At 45.9% G+C, this 20,582-nt stretch overlaps 1 protein-coding gene across 2 annotated transcripts; it reads right to left on the bottom strand.

The window, feature by feature from the left end:
• Positions 1-335: 335 nt before the first annotated feature.
• Positions 336-15,147, bottom strand: INHBA (inhibin subunit beta A). 2 transcript variants are annotated; one of them, XM_081531106.1, is made up of 3 exons: positions 15,049-15,147; positions 12,034-12,580; positions 1,135-2,153 (listed from the first exon to the last, which is right to left on the bottom strand). In XM_081531106.1, exons 2-3 carry the CDS (start codon positions 12,419-12,421, stop codon positions 1,264-1,266), a joined length of 1,278 nt encoding a protein of 425 aa, XP_081387232.1. In that variant the 5' UTR covers positions 12,422-12,580; positions 15,049-15,147; the 3' UTR covers positions 1,135-1,263. The 2 variants fall into 2 exon arrangements, with proteins under 2 accessions (XP_081387231.1, XP_081387232.1); XM_081531105.1 differs by lacking the exon at positions 15,049-15,147 and having other exon boundaries at positions 336-2,153; positions 12,034-12,692.
• Positions 15,148-20,582: the final 5,435 nt, after the last annotated feature.

Here is a 20,582-nt window from a genome sequence, read left to right as displayed (position 1 = left end):
TGTGTCTATTTTTTAAGGTACAAAATAATAATAATAATTATAATTATAATAATAAAAATAGCTATTTTGTGTGCTGTAGCAGTTCTTTTATAGCTCACATTAAGTGCAGCTCTGAACCCCACCCCACCCCCACCCAAAGAAAATACTTGTTAAATAAGGATTAGACAGGTCGAACACCATTGTAGTGCAAATAGTAAACGATAAAAAAAAAAACAACATTTACAAAATATAGAAATGTTTGGATCCAACAGATGGACAAACATATTCCTTTCAAGTATCTCTCCTTGAAGAAAATAAAAATTAATCAGGTTACTTCCAATACAAAAAAGTCTCTCTTTTTGTTCTCTCTCAGGTAAACAGTTTCAAACCTATTAGGTTGCATAGTTCTAAGATCATAAGCACCTTAACGAAATGTAACTTGGTATTCTTTTTTCCTTGATCTTTCATGCTTCCCATTCTTGTTCTCAATTTTTTTTTTCCATGTTGGTTATTGTTTTGTTGCAGAAGTGGTGCAGAAAAAGAAGGTGTGACCACCTGCACACTAGTGTTCTTTTACCAGAATATGTGTATGTGTGTGTGTGGTATGTAAATGCCTTTGTGTGTGTTCGATGTGTGTCTCTGTGTGTATGAGGTCTGTGTGTGTGTTCATGTGTATGTGGTGGGGTGTGTGGTCTGTATGTGTGTTCATCTGTGTGTAGTGTGGGGGTGTGTGGTGGGTATGTGTGTGTGTCTGCAAGGGGTGTGTATGTCTTCGTGTGTGTGCATGGGCTGATATACACAGAGAGAGGGTCACACAGACATACCTTACGACCTGGGTTACTGGGTGGGAAAGAGCCTATAAATGGCCCTTTCAAACTCATGGCTTTCTAGATGCTATTTGGGTTGTGTCAGCCCACATTACTGCAGACCAGACAAGTTGACTTTGAGGCTCATACCGAAAGGGAACTGAAAAGGAGAGGATGATATTCCCATTTGAGCAACTGCTGTCACCCCTTGGATGCTGGAGGAAGAAGTGAAGGGTACCCCACTCTCCCTCTCCCCCGCAATTCCCATCTCCTTCACTGTTTCATCTCTGAGCCCTGGCTAAGGAATTTCTCCACATCTTCCTTCATCTGCTTCAGGTTTTGCTTTTAGTTTATTATTTTTTTTTTAATTTCTTTTTTTTTTTTTCTGGTTGCTTCAGTCAGAAACCTTAAACATGTCTTCGTGTCACCACTGTCTTCTCTGGACCATCTGGCTCCCATCCCCCCCGGGCTGGGCGCTCTATGAGCAACCACACTCCTCCACGATCATGTTCTGGATGTCCTTCTTGATGATGTTCTGCCCATCATCATAGTACAACATGGACATGGGTCTCAGCTTGGTGGGCACACAGCACGACTTGAGGTTGGCGAAGGGGCTGTGACCCCGCATGCGGTAGTGGTTGATGACCGTCGAGTGAAAGGAGAGGGATGAGCCCGATGTGCCTGCTATGTGGCTGGGGCACTCACCCTCACAGTAGTTGGCGTGGTAGCCGGAGGGAGCGATGATCCAGTCATTCCAGCCAATGTCCTTGAAACTAACAAAGAACTGTTTCTTACAGCAGATGTTGACCTTGCCATCACACTCCAAGCCCCGCCGCCGGCGCCGGTGAGGGTGGTCTTCAGACTGGCGGGCCTGCAGCATGAGGAAAGGTCTGTGCGACTGCTCCTTCTCCTCGTCCCCTCCCGCCCCTCCTTCTGCGTCCCTCTTCTTCCCTTCCCCCTCCTCTTCTTTCTTCTTCTTCTTGCCCAGGAGCACCAGGCTTGCACCGGTCTCCTGACACTGCTCACAGGCAATCCGTATGTCCAGGGAGCTCTTGCCCTGGTCCAGCAACCGCTGGATGCAGCTGGAGATGGGGAAGATGTGCCAGGTGCTCTTCCGAGCATCCACCACCTTCTCCGATATCAACATTTCACTCTTCTCCCCCTTCAAGCCCACTTCCTCAGCCTCCTCCCCTGCATCCAAGCTGCCCTGCAGGTGCTTCTGCTGTTGAAAGAGACGGATGGTGACTTTGCTCCGGGTCCTGTTGGCCTTGGGAACCTTCAGGAAGAGCCAGATTTCTGCGCGCTCCACCACGGACAGGTCACTGCCTTCTTTGGAAATCTCAAAGTGCAGCGTCTTCCTGGCTGTGCCTAAAGATGAAACACAGCACAAAAGAGAGCAGGGATACATTAGCACCAGGCTCAAGGCCACCTCCTAATTTCTGGCAAGCATGGCAGCCTCTGTTACAAATCATCTCTAACCAGGCTCTGTGAATGAAGGCCTATGTATCTTAAGGATGGTTTGGACATCATTAAATGGCTGAAGAAAAATAGGATGCTGTGACATGTGAAAATTATATGAAATTTAAATTGCAGTGCCCATGAATTTTTACTGGATCCCAGCTAGGCTCATTTCTTTACAGGTTGTCTGCGGCTGCTTCGCACTAGAACTTGGATTTGAGTAGCCGCGACAGAGTCCATTTGGCCCACAAAGCTTAAGAGACTTACTCTCTGGCCCTTTTCAGAGAAACTTCAACAGCTCTTGCTCTAGAAAGAAGAGAGACTGGAACTGAGTGTATCTGGGAGCCCAGGTCTGCTGACTAACTGCTTAACTTAAGTCTTACCTTTTATAAAATGGGAATAATATAGTGACATTTGGCCCATTATCTCATAGGTTTGGAAGGACCCAACAGGATAAGATAGATGAAGACATAGTATAAGCTCTAGCAAGCTGTGGAAACACTATTATCCCCGAAACAAATATGCAAACACCCCTGCTATGTAAGACTGCCCATAGTGTCTGGTGGCTCAGATGGTAAAAGAATCCGCCTGCAATGCAGGGGACCTGGATTCGATTCCCTGGGTTGGGAAGATACCTTGGAGGAAGGCTTGGCAACCCACTCCAGTATTCTTGCTTGGAGAATCCCCATGGACAGAGAAGCTTGGTGGGCTACAGTCCGTGGTGTCTCAAATAGTCGGACACGACTGAGCAACTTAGCACACACAGCAGTTCCTTGCATGTACCCATGGGGCTTGCCTCCTCCTCCACAGCCACAACCTGCTTCACGCTCCACCATTCCTTTCCTGGATCACTGCAACACCCATTTCTTTTATGCACAAGCTGTCAGGCCAGCATGGAGTAAGGCCCCTCTCCCATCATTTCTCCATTAAGCAGGTAAAGGGATCTTTCCCAAAGATGAATTCATTCCCATCACTTGTTCTGTCCAGTCCTGCATCGAGTTCCTACTGTCCTCAGTATAAAGCAGAAACGGCACGGAACTCTGAGCTCCACCTGAGCTCCTCCCACCTTCCAGCTCAGTTCTCTCCTACTACCCCATCTTTGTGGTTCAGCCTCACAGCATGAACATCTCATACCATCTCTCATCTCCAGGCACTGACAGTTGCTGTTCTTTCTACCTAGAAGACTCCTGCCCCCCAAACACCATCCACAGTGACTGCCCTTAATAAAGTTTTGACTTTTAGATGGGATGACCTCACTTCCCCTAGAAGTGCCCCCTCTTCCCTCCACCTCCACCCCCACTCTCCTGCCAGTCCAGCTTAGGACACCTCAGGTCTGAGGTCCTGTCTATCTCATCTACTGTCATAGCCCAGGATTTAGCAGGAAGTAGTCAATTACTTGCTTCTTTATTAACAAATGGAGGCACCCTTAGCACTGAACTAGAAGAGATCCACCTCCTACCCCTGTATTCCTCAGTTTTGCCTCCTTTCCTTTAGAATGCAGTTTGTAGGTTTAGTCACTAAGCTGTGTTCGACTCTCATGATCCCATAGACTATAGCCCACCAGGCTCCTCTGTCCTTGGAATTTGCCAGGCAAGAATACTGGAGTGGGTTGCCCTTTCCTTCTCCAGGGCATCTTCCCAACCCAGGGATCAAACCTACATCTCCTGCATTGCAGGCAGATTCTTGACTGCTGAGCCACCAGGGAAGACCTTGAATGCTGCTTAGAGAGTCCAAATATAGCAACACCTGTTAATAAGAGAGGAGACCCCTACATTGGCAGAGCAGTTGAACACAGGGACCACTCAGTTCTTGCTTAATTCTAAAATGAGAAAAAGTCATTCATTTCCTTCTCTTACTACAAGCACCTATATTCCTGCAACAACATTTACTGTAAGAAGTGAGTGTCTAGACTAGAATTCTTTGATTGATCAAAGTGAGGTCCCCTCACTTCCCCTGCTACCACTTGGTGGTATCTGAAACAAGTTCTCTTTTCTCAGCTGCCGCCTGTGTGTACCTGGTTCCGACTGTTCGAGTGCATGCATCAGGAGGAGCACAAATCTGAGAACCATCTGAAAGTTCCTCTTAGAACTCGCAACTCCCTAGGGGGTCTCCCTGCTTGGATTTCTATAGCTAACGGAAATCCAGCCATACTTATCACTTTCAGCCCTGAGATGTTTACGGTACTATAAATTTTAGGCATGGTTTCAAGTTCTCTGCAGCAGAAAGGCTATTTCGTGCAGGGAGAGCTGTAGATTCTGTTCTTAATTTAACAGTGTGATAGTGCTAGTGGTAAATTCACTGAGGCTGGGGCCCAGCAGGGCTGCATGTGTATAGGAAGGGTTCTCTGGTATCCCTGAATAAACTTGAAAGGACATTGGCTCTGATGGTGGTGGTGGTGGTGGTGAGCAGCATTCCTTTGCCTCCGACCTCGCATCTCTGGCAGGAGTTGAAATGAATCATGAAGTTAGGGTTATGATTAGATCACCAGAGCCGGGAGCAGTTAGAGGAGAAAACTGTCATTTTTAAGGAAGCGTGAGGACATTTTTTTTTTTTTCAAAACGAGAATCCAGTACTCTCCTTTGCTAAAAATTGGTGGGGTTTGGTGGGTGGTGATTGTTACTGTTTATCTTTTAAGAAAGCAAAAGAGAAGAGACCACAAAGCAGAGTTTCATCACTTAACTCTAAAGAGATCATCTGCTGTAGATTCTGAGCTGTAGAGTCCTCCGGAGATGAGAGGAAAAGGCAGCTGGAAGCTGCCCTAGGCTCCGTGAACAGGCGTGGAGGAGCCTGTGGTCCCCTCCAGTGTGGGCACAGCCGCCCTGCCCCACAGAGAATGCTAACAAGCTCCCTGCTGGTCTCCCTTCTGCCTCCAAGCAGACCAACTTCTGAAACCCTAAACCACACAGGGTGCCACTCTAAAGACGGAGATATAGTAGCTGCTAAGTTAGAGGAGCCAGAGGGCACAAGGTTCTGATTTGCTTTTCTAGGAAGGAGTGTGAAACGGGAGAGTCTGACTGTCCCCAGGCTGGGAGGGCTCTCTGGGTTTCAGGTAACTCATTTCCACAGGCTCTGCTCTGCTGCAATCCTTCCTCAACCAGCGGGGGGAGAAGGGGCTGAGAGTGAAGGTAGATGGTCCCCAGTAAAGAGAGGGTCCAGGTGGCAGTGAGGACTGACCCACATTGGACTTTCCTTCAATAAAATCCAGAGAAGTCTACAGATGCTGGGAAGAGGTGGTGAGATGCTAACTGGCTGACTTGTACCAGTGATAGCACATGTAAATTGCCTCCAGAGGGTCAGCGAGCCGAGGCCCCTTGCTTCCAGGAACAGCCTACAGGGCAGCCCCTCATTTCTCAAGAGATGGTTTCTGATGCACAATATAGCCCCACCCCTTCTCCACAGGCAGCTGTACTTGGAAGCAAATGATTTAGTGTTCCTGAGAGAGGATTGTACAAAGAGAGTACTCATTAGAGGGGACTCAATCTGTCAGGTGCTGTTATATTAGGATCAGAGAGTCATCATAAAATGACTTTCATCCTGGTCCTGGCTGATAATTAACTGCATGGCATCGCCTGCGTACTGGGAAGAGGCGCAGTGCTGAAATATGCATCGGTTTAATGATCTGAGCAGAAAGACTCGGTTCCCTATATTTGCCTCCATTGCCTGCGTGCTGGATCTCTCCCCCAGATTTCTGACATTTGGATTTTCCCCTACTAATTGACATGCCTGTCGCCTCCTTCTCCTGGTGTCCATTTCTGGAACTGCTATTTGTATATTGCATGATATTTTATCAGGGAAAAAAAATAAAACTGAGATCCAATTTCATGAAAATGCCGTTGCCATAATGCTCAGGAAAACAGGGGGAAGAGAGAGATTCAAGGCTTCCTAATGTCTACCTTATATGCAGGTACATTTTCAAAGTTCTATTGTATTCTGACTTATGAAGCAGTGCATTTATTTTTTCTTTTACATCTAGCTTTCATTGCAGAAGTGGTGGGGGCACAGAATGAGAGAGCTAGGGAGGGGCTGGATAGAATTCATATTTACCAGGGCTGTAGGTTTCAGAAAGATATTACAACCCTCAAATTTCCTAGGCATGAAAAATATAAGTAGTCACTTGATTACATTTGCTTTATCTGCGTTTTATCTGAGACAGATGGCTATATTGCAATGATGCTTTCAGGATGCTCCAATCCTCAAATCTCCACGCACAGCAATTCGAAAAATGGAAGGAGTTTGCCTAAGGCTGCGGTGTTTAGGATCAATTACTAGTCGGTTTCAGGCTTGACTTAAATATCTCCTGCTATAAAATGTTGGAATGGAAATCTTCCCATAGTGCTTTGTGGTACAGCATTCGTTTATACAGGTGTGCACCGGGTTCCTACACTATTACCTACCTAACTAGATATAGCTGCTGGCTTTGCTAACCTTTCATTACCTACTCTATGATAATATTCTTTTCATCCTCTGTGCTATTTTTTCCCTCCCGAGGCTTGTGAGCAACGCTTGTATCACAGCCTGCTCTGCCTGAGTAATTCACTAAGAAGTCCCACGCAAACCCATGTGGGTGATAATATTTCATCACTTAAACCTCTCTTGAGTTTGGTGGACACATACCAAAGGGGGAAAAAAAAAGTGTCTAAAAATGGGTAGAAGAGATGATTACTGCACCTTGTAGGGAACACCTCAGAAATGTTTCCGAGTGGGAGGCATTGAATGGAAGAATGAGTTTGGAAACCTGCAAGTGAAAATACCTGGAAGCACATTTTCCCTTGCTTTGATGCTTTCAGAATTTTTCAAATGTTTTCATAACTCACTCAAGGATATAGGCAGGCATGCCAAGGGTTAAGCAGCCAAGTTCCTGGTTGTTTCCCCTCCCCCACACTAGGATACAAAATGCTGTTCATACCTCACCGAACCCCACCAGCATCGCAGGTTCATGGCTCCATGAGCAACTCTGATGAAATAAACAATACTAACATGCAGTGTTTCATTTTTGATATGTTTTGTTCTCCTCACCAGGGTCCTACTTAAAGTATGTTGCCCTTCTCCATGTGGGTAATAATTAAGTCTCTAATGTTAATTAAAGAGCCTTGTTGTTTATGGAGAAGGTAAACTCACCAAGTGGGGGTGGGGGGGCTCGCTGTAAAATACAGCTGTTACTTTCATTTTCCATTCTTCATCAACATTTCCCTGTGCCTAGACATGGTACAGTCACTGATGGGAGAATACAGCATGTGTGTTCCCTGAAGCACTAATTTTGCATCTGGACTGTTTCCAGGGATTTCTGCTAAAAGCAGCAAGTGAGGCCTTGAAGGTTATGCCTCCTTTAACCTGCAGGAGAGGGTCTTGCCAAAGCAGTACTTTGGTTATAAATTATCTTGATTTTTTTTTTTTTAAGACTTAATATCTTTGCTTAGGATCTGCTATTGAATTGTAAATGCCTGGCCACATTCCTGCATCTTTCATTTAAATGGCAATTTTAAAAAAGTTTAAATATTTAGAGAGGAAAGGATTTTAGATGCCGAAAAGGAGAAAAAATTTCTGAAGGTTCAACCCTCGGACTTTCAGAGACTTCTTCCAAAGTTCCTGAGAACTTTTACACTTTGGGTTTTGGAGCTAGGAACCAGTCGGGTATAAAGCATTCTGAACTACAGCTCAGAGATCGTGCCTGAGTACATTTTAGCAGAAGAGGGGCCAAGAGAAACACGTATTTTTACGCAAAGTGCCTGGGAAGGTATGATTCTGGGTTTTCCAAATATGAAAATTGAATTTCTACCCTGTTCCTCCCATACGCCCACTCCAGTACACCTCCTCTTCTGTCCCAAACCACTAATCCATCTCTTTTCACATCTTTTCTCCACCATTTCTCTCTACACTCTCAGTGCAAAAACAAACGCATCCTCCAAAGCCTTACGTGCTGTTCCCACAAGGCATTAAATAAATAGACTTTCTCCTCCCTGTCTGAAGTCACTTGTCCTTTGTCACTAGTGAAAACTGCTGATTTTAAAACAGGCCGACTAGGCAACCACATCAGGGGAGACGGAAGAAGTTTTTTGTCAAAGCCCAGGCAGCCGTATTAGGGAGAGACGTGTGAGCAAATCAGGATTGCTGATGATTCACGGTCACATTTCTCCCCGCTCCGCTTTGTTTGTTTCTGAAATTTATCTCTGTCTTCCATAGAGCTGTGGAATGTCCATATGTATCACTAGAATTCCTATTTCCTTACCTTCTGTCTCATGTAATATGTTACAGGTAGTCATGTTCCTCTCAACCCATAAAATCCTAACTTTTCCTGCAGGATGAAAGGAAGGAGGGCGGGGCGGGGAGGGCGGATTGTTAATCAGCAAGATTAGGGCGATGCAGGCTGGGGCTTCCAGTAGGTGAAATTGTTTCCCTGGAAGATTAACTGGTAAGGAGCAAAAGTCTTTGGAATGCGCCCTCTTGTGGCCGATTATTTCCATTATTCAGAGAGGCGAGTGCATAACCCCTGTGAGGGTGAATTCCCAGCAAGTTCAGAAGATGGGCATGGGGTAGTGGGAGTCATCTCCACCTTGAGATGGCTTTCCTGGGGTGGAGGAAAACAGTCATCCTAGCAAGCCACCTCAGACCTCTGTCTGAGAACATATGTGTATGTACATTTTAACTCAAATCTTCTGTTAACTAGAATGTTCCAAGGAAGGAGATGTATGTGTTGCTTTCAACAACACCTGGGCTATGTGCATATTTTCTATTTCTTGGCGCTTGATTTGTCTTTCTTTCCCTATACTTTCCTCAGTAAGCGCTATCAATTGCTAACCTCATTACCGGAATCAGCATGAGACTCAAGGATATACCATTATCCTCCTTACACTGACTAGCTTCTATCACACATCATAAAAAGAGAAAATAGAGAAGTCAAGAAGACCACTAATTTGGCTTCAGTGATAATTATGGTGATAGTTGGCTTGACTCTACCCATCTCTTCCTCCTGTTCCTTAAGGTGTTAAACAACAGAGGATTCTGTTGACAGCCTTGCAAAAAATGCAGTCACCTTGGTGACCAATCTGGGGTTACAGATATAAAAAGAAAATCATTGTTGTTTGTGAGAATGCATTTCAGAGAAGCTGAGGGCAATGCTTTACCACTCAGTCAATAGCAACTCATATCAGCTTTACCAAGGTGGGGGTTGCTTTCCACCTGAACACAAGGGACAGACTCAGTTCAAAAAGTTCCTGGCACCTGAGTTTTGTGAGTCCTTCAACTGTGGTGGCCATGTCTTGGCCTTATTCAGCCGTCATAATGAGTAGAGGCCACAATAAACATGACTCCTCAACTGAGGAATCGTGAGGCTGAAGAATACATGTATGGGTGAGCATCTGTGACATGCATGCAGGTGACACCGAATTCTATGCTATACAGAATGGTATCTAAAGAAAACAAATTGAATGCCCTTTGCTATTCTTAAAAATCTTGCTGTTTGACATCATTTGAGAATTACTAAGGCTGAATTATTCCAAAAGCAACAAGATATTTTCATATATTCACGACAATTGTTCTGATGATAAATCTCTCTTCTGGGTTAGCAAAGGAACAGCAAAATACTCACATAGTACTTACTCTATTTGGAGAGCAGATTGTCCATGGAGCAATCATTTTTGTGAAATCATACTAACTCGACTCAAAGTTGATGCGTGAGACTTCTCAAATGAGAAAAATGAGCAAGCGTCAAAACCCTTTTCTAAGAAGCCAGCAACTTGTCCAAAGTCAAGCTGTAAACTCAACCTGAAGGAGTTTTCCATCACAGACCTTAAACTGTAGTCAACACGTGAGTTAAATGAATCCACCTTTCCAAAAAGTAGCTCAATTTCTTTCAAACCAAACACGTACCAGAAAAGGTTTTTTGAAAAATGACGAGATTTCATATAATTGAGAAAAAGATTGGCACTGGGATGAAGGCCATAAGTAAGAAAGATGGCAAAAACTCAAATTCTTTCCTTGCAAAATCTCTCAATGCCAAAGGAGTGATTTGCTTTACAAGTTGGAGAAGTCAGGAAGCGGGTACACTGCTAGCATCAGGTGTACAGTTAAAAGTGGCCAAAGGCATAGGTCTGCTTAGTCATATGATGTGGGTAAAGCCAGTTGAGGAAGAGCTGCAATTAAGGCCATTCTGTGTGGCAATTAGTATATAAAAACATCATATACAGGGTCCCTATTGTGGCAGAAGAAGAAGCAGCGCCTAAACCACTGGAATCCATTTCCCCGCTCAGGACCTCAGAAAATGTTAAGAAAAATTGGGTGGCAGCTCAAAAAGACTCCAACCTGCCTCTTTCCCTCAGTAAGCTTCACGAGGTAAAGTCAAAAGTCCTTTGGGACCGCATCAAAAAAGAGCTTTAAGGGAAGAAAGTCAGACCTTCTTGAAAAGAAAGAAGCTTCTGGTGAGAAAGCTCAACTGCCCGCAGGACACCAGAGCTTTTCCTAGGAGGGGGAGCCAGCAAGTCAGCAGGCTATCTGCTCCACCCCCACCCCCCTCAGAAGGATGCCCTGGTCTCACATGGTTTTCTTGAAAATATAACATCTGAGTCAACAGGTTTTCAGGATTGGAAATTCTGAGTGTTGCCTTAATTGTTTATACTGCTGCAGCAAACTTTTAAACAGCAATGCTGGGAGTCCCGGCACATACTTTACTGGCCATATGCTCTACCAAACAAAACAATGGCATTCCTTTCAAATGGATTTGGCAAGGGATGCAATTCTTTAGCCTGGCATTACCATGAAAGTAACATGAAATTAACACATCTGTGTGTGCCCAGGCGCAGCACGCATGGGCTTGTAGACAGGCAAAAGGATCTGGGTCACATAACTGTAAAAATAACCTGACCCCGGGTCGCCAGCAGGCCCTTTTGACAGGTATTGTTTTCTTCAGCAACAGGTTAGCGTGGTCCTGAGCCAACGATTAGAATCTATTTATTAAAGTTCTTCCTCTTAAGGATTGAGTGGGAGTTCAGTGTAGTATCTGAGAGCACTTTGTCAAGGTTGCATTCCTTGGCAGAGAGCTCTTAGTAACTTTACAGAGAACAAAACTCTTTTTTTTTTTTTTAATTCAGAGAGCAAAAGTCAGTGTTCCAAAAGTGACTGATGGTTCAATGTCATCTGTTCCCTAGCCCACCACCCCATCCCCCAAAGTCGTTCATCACTGCCTAGAATGTGATGCTTGTGTCTTTAGAGGCAGAGTTTCTAAAGGTAAAAATGACTGTCACTAATATGCCCTGCTTCTAGATGTGGCCCCTGATTGGACTTTTAAAGAAAAAGGGATGTTTTTAAGACAATGACTTCTTCTGGGCCATGCCATCCCGATCCTGCGCTTGCCGCCATCCCCCCCCCGCCCCCAGTAAAAACTTTAGATGGGGTCCGGAAGCCTCTGGGCTTCCCCCCAGCACCAGAAAAATGCCCCGGCTTTCCTCCGGCTCCTCTGATCTAGTTTCCCGGGCAGGCAGGGCGAGGGAGCCTCTCTCAGACTGCCTTCCTGCTCCACATTGGGCCGAAAGCTTCCTCCGGGACGACCGGCTGAGTTGAGCAAGTGTAAGCCAGCCATCTCCTGCCAGGGCTCAGGCCAGGACCCCAGCACCCCAGCTCTGGGAGGTCCTCTCCCCGTTCCCCACCCCCCTACCCCCGCCGCGGTCCATCCGCTACCGTCCCCTAGTAACTCATGACCTTCCCAGGCAGGGTGCAGCTGGAGGGCAAGAAGTTCCGCCGCCGCCGAGGACTGTCAGAGCAGCGTGCCCCCCACCCCCACCCCCGGGCAGGCACCCACCTGATTCCGCGAACGTGATGATCTCCGAGGTCTGCTCCATAAGTTCATTCATTTCTGCCCTCCGTCCGATGTCGTCCTCTATCTCCACGTACCCGTTCTCCCCCACTTTTCCCACATGAAGCTTTTTGATCGCGTTCAGAAGCGCCGCCTTGGGTACCGGCTGGGTGACATCGGGTCTCTTCTTCAAGTGCAGCATGTTTAAAATGTGCTTCTTGACGGCCTCCACCATCTCCGGCTGAGAGTTGGGTACATCCTTTGGGAGGGTGGCCAGCGCACAGGACGGGCAGTCTGGGGCCGCGCTGTGCCCCTCGGATCCCGGGGTGGGGGAACTCCTCACTATAATCCAGCAACTCGCCAACAAAAATCCTCTTAGCCAGAGCAAGGGCATCCTGGCAGCGAAAGTTGTTGTGTTGCCTTTTTAAAAGGCTCTGCTTTTCCTCCCCCCTCACGCACAGGGTTTTTTGTTTTTGTTTTTTTTTTTCTTTTTGGTTTTTTTTTTTCTTTCTTTCTTTTTTTTTTTTTCCCTTTCTCCTCTTCAGTCAATTCTCTGGAACAAGAACAAAAAGTTTTCTGTGAAGTTTTGTTTGCAGGTTCCCTCTCTGAATGCAGTCAGTGCTGTAGGTTTGTGGCTGTCAGGGAGGAGAGTTCTGACTGTCTCCGAGTAAGAGAGAGGGAGGGAGGGAGGGAAGGAGGAAGGGAGGGAAGGAGGGAGGAAGGGAGAGACAGGGTGGGGGGGGGAGACAGAGACAGAGAGAGGACGGCAGGGATAGAGAGACAGGGAGACAGAAGAGAGAGGGAGAGAAGGGGGAGAGGGAGGGAGGGAGGGAGGGAGAGAGGGAGAGGGAGAGAGAAAGAGAGAGAGGGGGAGAGAGAGAGAGACAGAGAGACAGAGCGATTGGCCCTAAGTGAGTGAGTGAATGGGAGAGGGAGGGAGTTTGTCTGTGAGTAAAGGCTGTGATTAGGAAGGGGAGGGACAGCTCTTTCTGACAGGCTGCCTGCCTTCTGCTCCCTTACACACACACCTCTCTTCAAATATCACCATTCTCTGGAGTTCTCCTTTCCCTTCTGAAGGAAATTCTCCTGATTCGGTTCTACTACTTCTTCTTCATTCCCCCCCCACCACCACCACCCTGTTTCTTTCTCTGCCCAGTCCCCTTGCTTCACCTTCTTCCTCTTTTGGAGGGACAAGCAAAGCCCCAAGCAACACCCTGTCTCCATCAACAGGGAGGATCAGACTGAAACAGCCTGCCCCAGCGCTCCTCTACCCTGCCTGGCCACTGCCTGGAAGGTGGGGCTCAGGGTGCCCAGAGGTGGGCAGGCAGGTGGTGAAGGTCAAGAAGAGGGGCCACTGTGTCACTGGGGCCAGCTGACCGTCCCGGCTGGAGGGAATCCTGCAGACCATCCTTTCCTCCATTCATTCATATTTCAATGTTCAGGGCGGTCAACACTGGCAGGCGATCAGAGGGGAGTGCAAATAGAACTTTTGTTTGGGGTCATATAATACACTCTACTTTTTCCAACTGCAAAAGGCAGCGGGGCATTGAAAGATCCACAGGCAGGCAGTGGGTTACACACTTGTATCATATGAAGTGAAGCTCTGTCCCCTGTCTTTAGCGGCCACCCCTCCTGGCCGACACACAGACTCACAGATGACAGCTCACCACCGCTGGCTCTGACTTCACAGGTAAAATGCAGAATTTCATTGACTTTTCCCACATTATTTTATGCAAATAGTGAGCTCCTATGACTTGAATAACTAGTCCTTGTGGGGAAAGAATCTCTAAAATATACTGGTAAATAATTTTCTCTGTCATGGGGTAGTTTGTTCAGCCTGCCCCCTATCCGCATCCTGGACCAGTCAACAGACTGGCTTCTTTTTCTCTCAAAGGAACAGCACAGATGAAATAATCATGGATTTCAGTGTTCACAGAAAAAGAAAAATGTGAATTTTTAAACAATGCTTCTCTGAGTTTTTTTTTATTCTCCTCCCCCCGCCCCCCTCCTTTTTTTTTTCATTTTTCTGTCTTATTGCTTTTATCTTGCAGAAGTATCTTTAAGAGGTCCATCTGTTAAAGCTTTCCTTCCCTCTCAGTTTCTTTCCCACACATAAGCAAGCCCTCTCAGTTTCTGTAGATACAGTCAGCTTATATCTGACACCTAGTGTGTTCAGAGCATTATAGTCAAGCAATGCACTTTGGTTGGGGAAAGTTAATAAATAACATTACTAGAAGCATAAGAACTGAGGGTGAGGGAAGGAGGGTGAGACCAGTGTGATACTAAGTTAAAATTACAGTTTGCACAGGTAACAAAGCTTTTCTGAATTGGATACCCCGTCCCCCTTTTCTAAAGCATCTGCCTGTGAGACTTTCTCTGTGACCAGCCACCTTTAGGATTTTACCTCCAGGAACATCAGTTACCCTGCTATTACTGTTCAGATTTTGTCAACATTCCTTGAAGCGTCTTAATTTTTTTCTAATGGGGGATGGTGAAAGAGAATGGGGAAAGGGTAGCATTTGTGTTAATAATTGCTTAATAAAATATCTTTGAAACTGAAGACTTATAACATAATCTACCTATTTGGCGTCCCATATGCAGTACCCAAAGCATTTTGCAGTTCAATTAAGTTTTACAAGAGAGGGTGAAATAGAACTCAAAGTTTAATGACTCCAAACAACTTAAGAGTCCCAATATCTGCATTTAGATAAATGTAACTCATCATCAGGACCCTCTCTGCATATGAGTTTGTGTGTATTCCCTGAATTTACTATTTGTGAATGTAACTTAAAAATTAGCTTTTTCTTTGACACAAGTCCTTGCCTAGAGATGCTGAATAGGGTTGTAGAAACACATAATCTATCTGCATGCTCTACTGTTAAAAACACTATTCACTCGCTTGAACACGTAAAAAGGTACAGATCACAATCTGCATGGAAGTGCCATGAAGTTGTAAAAGTCCTGCTCACCATCCTGCCTAGGAATGTGGAAAGAGCTCAGAAGTAAGTTAAAAAGCATTACCTTTCCGGTCCTCTCTTTCACCAGCAGACTCTTGTCTCATGTGGTAAGAGCTGTCCGGGTTCCTCTTCATGGTATTGGCACTGAGGAGTTTTATACTGTACTACTTATTTGTACAGTCACACATTGGTACCAGTCAAGCAGAGGAGGGCTGGGGCTTTGTTTGGGATTGGTTAGAATCAGCATGACATCAGCAGATGACTGGTTTTTCCAGTGTGAGACATATTTCATAACTCATTATCTAATGGAAAGCCTTTCTTGGCTTCAGTAACACTACTGGGTGATCAGTGAGCCAGTGAAATGTCTGACTGACTGGATTCCCCTTTAGAACAATCCTGGAATCCAACAACTCTGTCTCACTGACGGTCCAACTTTCAACTTTTCTTTGACCAATCAAGCACACACTTCTTATATTCAGGCTCAGTTTTATATCTTCACATAAAGCATTTGTTACTTCATGAAGTTGCCTCTATTTACAAAGTATTTTATTGTTTCTTACAGGGAAGAAAGTTCACAGTGCTCTTCCTAGATTCTGATTTTACTTTTTTAAGTAAGATATTCCAGGGAGAAAAAAATAATAAAATATGTATACCTATATGGGATGATCACCTCTCCCCTGATTTACAGCATTATTTTACATCTTGAAAAACTTAATTTTTAAAAATAAGATATTTTATTGAGAAAAAGCCAAGGGAAATATGTATCCCTATGGGATGATGTTCTTCCCTCTCCTGACTTACACTATTATTTTACATCTTGAAATTGAATACCTGCTTTATAAATCATTTATCACTGAGAACTTTGGAAATAGTCACTCTCTGCTAGTGAACTTTATAAGTATTCTTCCCAAGCCTTTAGAATCCCAATCTAACTAGAAGAAAAAAAAAAAAAAAAGAATCTCCTACATGATTCTTCTTTATCAGAACTTCAAGTCCTATGGTTTCTAAATTGTTACAAATATAACATGAGATTAATGGGAAAAAAGTGAACATTTCTTGAAACTGGAGTTAAGTTGGTCAGGGTGTTTTGGGGGAGGGAGAAGTCACTGTTAGCTAGTCAGGGATAACACAGGAGGAAGGAATTCTCAGACAAGAATGCTGGGGAAGGGATGTTAGAAGAAGCATAGCTGAAGCCTAAGTCTGGGTATTCATGACAAGTTGAATAAAATGTGCAAAATTGGGAGCTAATGAAAGCCATATGACCAGATATGTTGTTTTGTATGCAGGATTTAACATGCATAAAATAAACTTTTCACTGTGCCCGCAAGCAAAATATGGAGACTGGTCTCCTGATGTGCAGTTTAAGCAGGTTCCTTTAGGACACCAGAAGTTTGTCTCAAGGGGTCTGTCTTGGCTAAACACAGAGCACGTGTAGGTGCTGAACTGTATACTGGGGTGGGGGCAGAGTAGTCTGAGAACTGCATATTCAGAAATGAAGTAGGAAATAAAATGTTAGGTTGTAGAGAAACAGAAGGAATCTGAGAAGGAAAGATAGAAACAGGATCAGTGTTGGTTAACTCCAAAGCTGCCCATCAGGTTCGAACTGGATGGATCCAACTTCTCTATAAGAAAGTAACTTCCCCATCCTTTTTGGATGAGCCCTGGGTGGGTGGAGGGGCGTCTAAATTCACCCCTCCTCCCCACATGAACCCTGGTGTCCTTGAAATACCACCATGCTTATGAGTCCCCGGGCACAAACCAACCCGGATGAGACCCCAGTTCCACTGCTTACTAACCAGATAACCTCAAGCCTCAGTGTGCTCATCTGTAAAGTGGGATCCACCTACTCCACTGCAGGATCAAGCACGTGCTCAGAAAATACTGGCTGATAAAGATTTCCTGGTGTCTCTCTCTGAACATATGTGTCACAGGAATATGCAGCACCCCGACCAGAGAAGCCACCCTCTCTCTCTCGGGTGACTCAGATCGCGTTGGCCACGGATGCCACCAAAGTGCCCACCTGCCTAGGTCAGCCCACCAGCTGTGATGTCATTCTCCACCTGAATCCCCAACCTCAGAGCTGAGCCACGCGGGAAATGCCTCCTCACTCAGTGGAAATGAGGTGGAGGTGGTAGAGGAAGAAGGCAGGTTAAAATAACTTCTGTCGACTTTTGTGGATGGGGGAATGATCTTTTCCCTGCCGGACTCCAGGGCTCCGGGGAGTGGGGGAGCTGGTCCGCCCAGCTCCTGATCAGCATCTCCTGTTCCTTCCTCGACTTGGTTTCTCTTTCACTTCCTGCCCCCTCCCCCCGCGCCCCAGTTCCCCCACCCCGGCCCTGCGGTCCCGCTACTCGGCCTGCTACTGTACCTTGAGCAACACCTGCTGGCAGCTCCCGGGGATCACGCCGGATCGCGGCCGCTGCTCGAGCTCGGCTCGCGGGGCTGGAGTCTGGGCCAAGCCTTGCGCAGCGGCCGCCTCTATTTTTACCCGGAGCACCAGCAAGGGCAACTTCTTTTAAGAGCAGCTCTTGATTTTTCCCCCCTTTTGGCAGCTAGAGAATTCAGAGAGGGAGGGGGGAGGGAAATCACTGATCAGTAAGTGCAGCTGGGAATCTCTGAACCCAGTTATCGGTGCCAAGACTGAAAGCCACGGCCAATGTCAGGAACCAGGAAGGGGACTTGCGGGCTGGCTCCCAGGCGGACAGAGGCGCGCGGGGAGCGCTCCCGCCCCGCCAGCTCTGTCCCCTTTCGGATCGCGGAGCCCGGTCCTCCCCGCCACTGCGCTAGCACGGTGGCCGGCTGCCACCGCGCTTTTCACCTAGTGCAGGAGGCCTGATTTACTGACTCCTTCACAAAGCTCCTCGACTCTTCGCTGGAGCCTTTTGCAGGGCTCTGTTCTCGCCTGGAGGAGCGGCCCCTGGAGAACCCGGTGGAGCAGCTTGCTTCGAGGAGCCGGGAGGGAAACTGTGGTACCTTATTTTACTGTAATTGCAAAAGGCGCGATGTGCCAGAGATCTATATTTAGAAGTTGTATGTTTCTACTTTTATGTAAATGGAGCAATTAGGGCCTGTCTTGCTGCTGCTAAACTCCAGGGCTTGTGCCTTGCTGGGAAAGCTGGTGTTTTCAATCACAATTAGTGAGCTGGTCAAAAAACCAAGTTCGTTTAAGGATAAGAGCTCAACGGTGCGAGCGAGGGAGAGACCAGAGTCCCTGCGCCATCCTGGGACCGCGGTGACACACACCTTGGGGCACGGCTAACCTATAGTGGAGTTTACCCGTGGCAGCAGCTGTCCTCGTGCAAAGTTGGCATAGATCAAGGAGCGAGAATGTTCATTTTCCTTCTCAAGCAAACCGTCTGTCCTTCGGCTTCCATCCATGCTATTAATTGGTCTCTTTGCTCACTACTCCTGGAACAAGCAGACAGGCCTAGAAAAGGGGACTGTTTTTTTTCATGGCTCTGTTGTTTTAGCTGCTGCTCACGCTTTGGCTTTGCTGTTATTCTGTTAAAAAAAAAAAAAAATACCCACTAGGAGGCGTGAACGCCCCAAGCAGGTGACTGGGACCTTGTCATCTGATTCAGTCGAAATGGCACGAGGCTGTGGGGTTCACAGCACTCACTAGGCTGCTGACAACTCAGGGTGTTTTAGTTCCTTCCTATGAAAAATCTGTTCCCCCAAAAGCATGATTTCTGGTTCATCCCCCCGTCTGGGAAACCGAACAGAAAACGTGACTCGAGGGAGAAATCAATAAGATTCGAGGTGTTCTCAGCAGCTGACTTGTTATTCTGGGCTCCGGGCAGGAAAACCTTGCCTCCGTGGGGAGTGGTGACTCCCTCGAGAGGCAGCGCCTCTCCGGATCCAGAAAACGTGGGCGGGATCCAGAGTGGTATTTGCTGCCGGGAGATTTCCGGAGTCGCATGGAATGGTTTGGGTTGAATAGGGAACTGGCAATCCCTGCCTGTTTCCTGGACAGCCGGAGCTTGCCCATCTCCTGGGCGCTGGGTTAGGAAGAGAGATTTGGGACAAGGAAGAATGAGCATTTCACATTCTAAACTGAACTAGGAAGCTGTTTGCTTGTCAAATCAATGAATAAATACAGCTAAATAGAGAGGAAGAGGGAAACATGAAAATTCCTCCAAGGGATGGATTAGGAGTTTGAGATAAATAGATGCAAACTCTTGTTCTATAGAATGAATAAACAAGTTCCTACTGCATAGAATAGGGAACTATATTCAATATCCTGTGATAAACCATAATAGAAAAGAATATGAAAAAGAATGCATATATATGTATAAATGATTCACTGTGCTGTACAGTAGAAATTAACACATTGTCCATCAACTATACGTCAATAAAATAAATTTTTAATGAAAAGTCCTCCAAAATTCACTAGAACACAACAGGATCAGAAATAGTTAATCTAAAACTCTTATTCCTAAGCATCCTGTTTCTTTTGAACCACCAGAATATCCCACAAGGCCTTGTGCTATGTGCAACTACTCTGTTTTAAGAGTAGTTGGAAGTGCCTTACCTGAACCAAGGGAACCCAGATGCTAGAATTAAAATGATTAAGGAAAAAAAAAGAAAGAAAAACCTCAGTAAATAGACTGTTATCACTCCATCTACAGCAGTGGCTCTCAACTGTCATGACTTTGCTCCCCAGGAGACATATGGCCATGTCTGAAGACATTTTTGCTTGGTGTAACTGGGAAGGAAGGTGCTACTGGCCTCTAGTGGGTAAAAGCCAGGGATGCCCCTAAACATTCTAATAATACCCCTGACAGCCGTCTCAGCAAAGAAATCATCCGACCCCAAATGGTAACTCCTCTGCAGTGGAGAAACCCTGACTTTGAGTTATCATTCCAAAGTTTCACCTAATTTCCTTCCCATCCATGCTCCAAGGGGCCTCGGCATCTATGCAAGAGAGGAATCATTCAAGTGATTCTGCCTCCTTGTGTGTCTTGGGCTTCCTGATTACCAGAAGCCTGCACCGCACAGCAGATATTGACATAGCGAGGGTACTTCTCAAGTATCCCCACCAACTTTCCAGGGAGGCCTCCATGTATTTGCTTCTGGCTTTGTGTTTGAACCAAAAGCAGAATCTTGGTGACCAGCAGCAAAGTGAGATGAATTGGCCCCCACCCAAGCTGTTAGGAGGCAACAGATAATGGAAGACAAAAAGTGAATGAAGAATGAGTTATTCATTTGAGCAAGTCAGTATCTGAGAAATCCACTCACTAGCAAATTCCCTGAAGTGAAATTTGAAAAAGTGAGATTACCATGCCTTGCTCCCAGAGCAAGCAAATATGATGTGGCTGATTTTATTTGTTTAATACCTTGGGGGAATGACACACAATCAATATCCACAGAGAGAAAACAGTGCTTTGCTAAATCCTAATGCATGTGCCAAGCAACTTTATATTCTCCAAACTTCCTTTGTAAAGGAAGTGGTATGACTGTTCAAAGAAGGCCATGCCCCTTCAGGTGCTTCTCTCCTGTGAGGACCGGGGGAAATATTGTGAAGGAGCCCATATCACAGAAAATAATCAGCATCATCAACAAACGCTGGTGAAACCCACGAAAGGGAATTTGGCTGGA

The sequence above is a fragment of the Giraffa tippelskirchi genome, chromosome 10 (assembly GCF_054371585.1).
Source record: "Giraffa tippelskirchi isolate mGirTip1 chromosome 10, T2T-mGirTip1v1.2.pri, whole genome shotgun sequence".
NCBI classification, from domain to species: domain Eukaryota; kingdom Metazoa; phylum Chordata; class Mammalia; order Artiodactyla; family Giraffidae; genus Giraffa; species Giraffa tippelskirchi.
Note: the sequence above shows the minus strand (reverse complement) of the source record. Positions and strands in the feature narration are given on the sequence as shown.

What these genes read in the sequence shown, in the direction of transcription:
- INHBA (XM_081531106.1), bottom strand. Translation starts at nt 12,421, where the DNA reads ATGCCCTTGCTCTGGCTAAGAGGATTTTTGTTGGCGAGTTGCTGGATT. An exon ending in CATCACGTTCGCGGAATCAG is followed by an intron (nt 2,154 to 12,033) that starts GTGGGTGCCTGC and finishes TTTCATCTTTAG; the next exon opens with GCACAGCCAGGAAGACGCTG.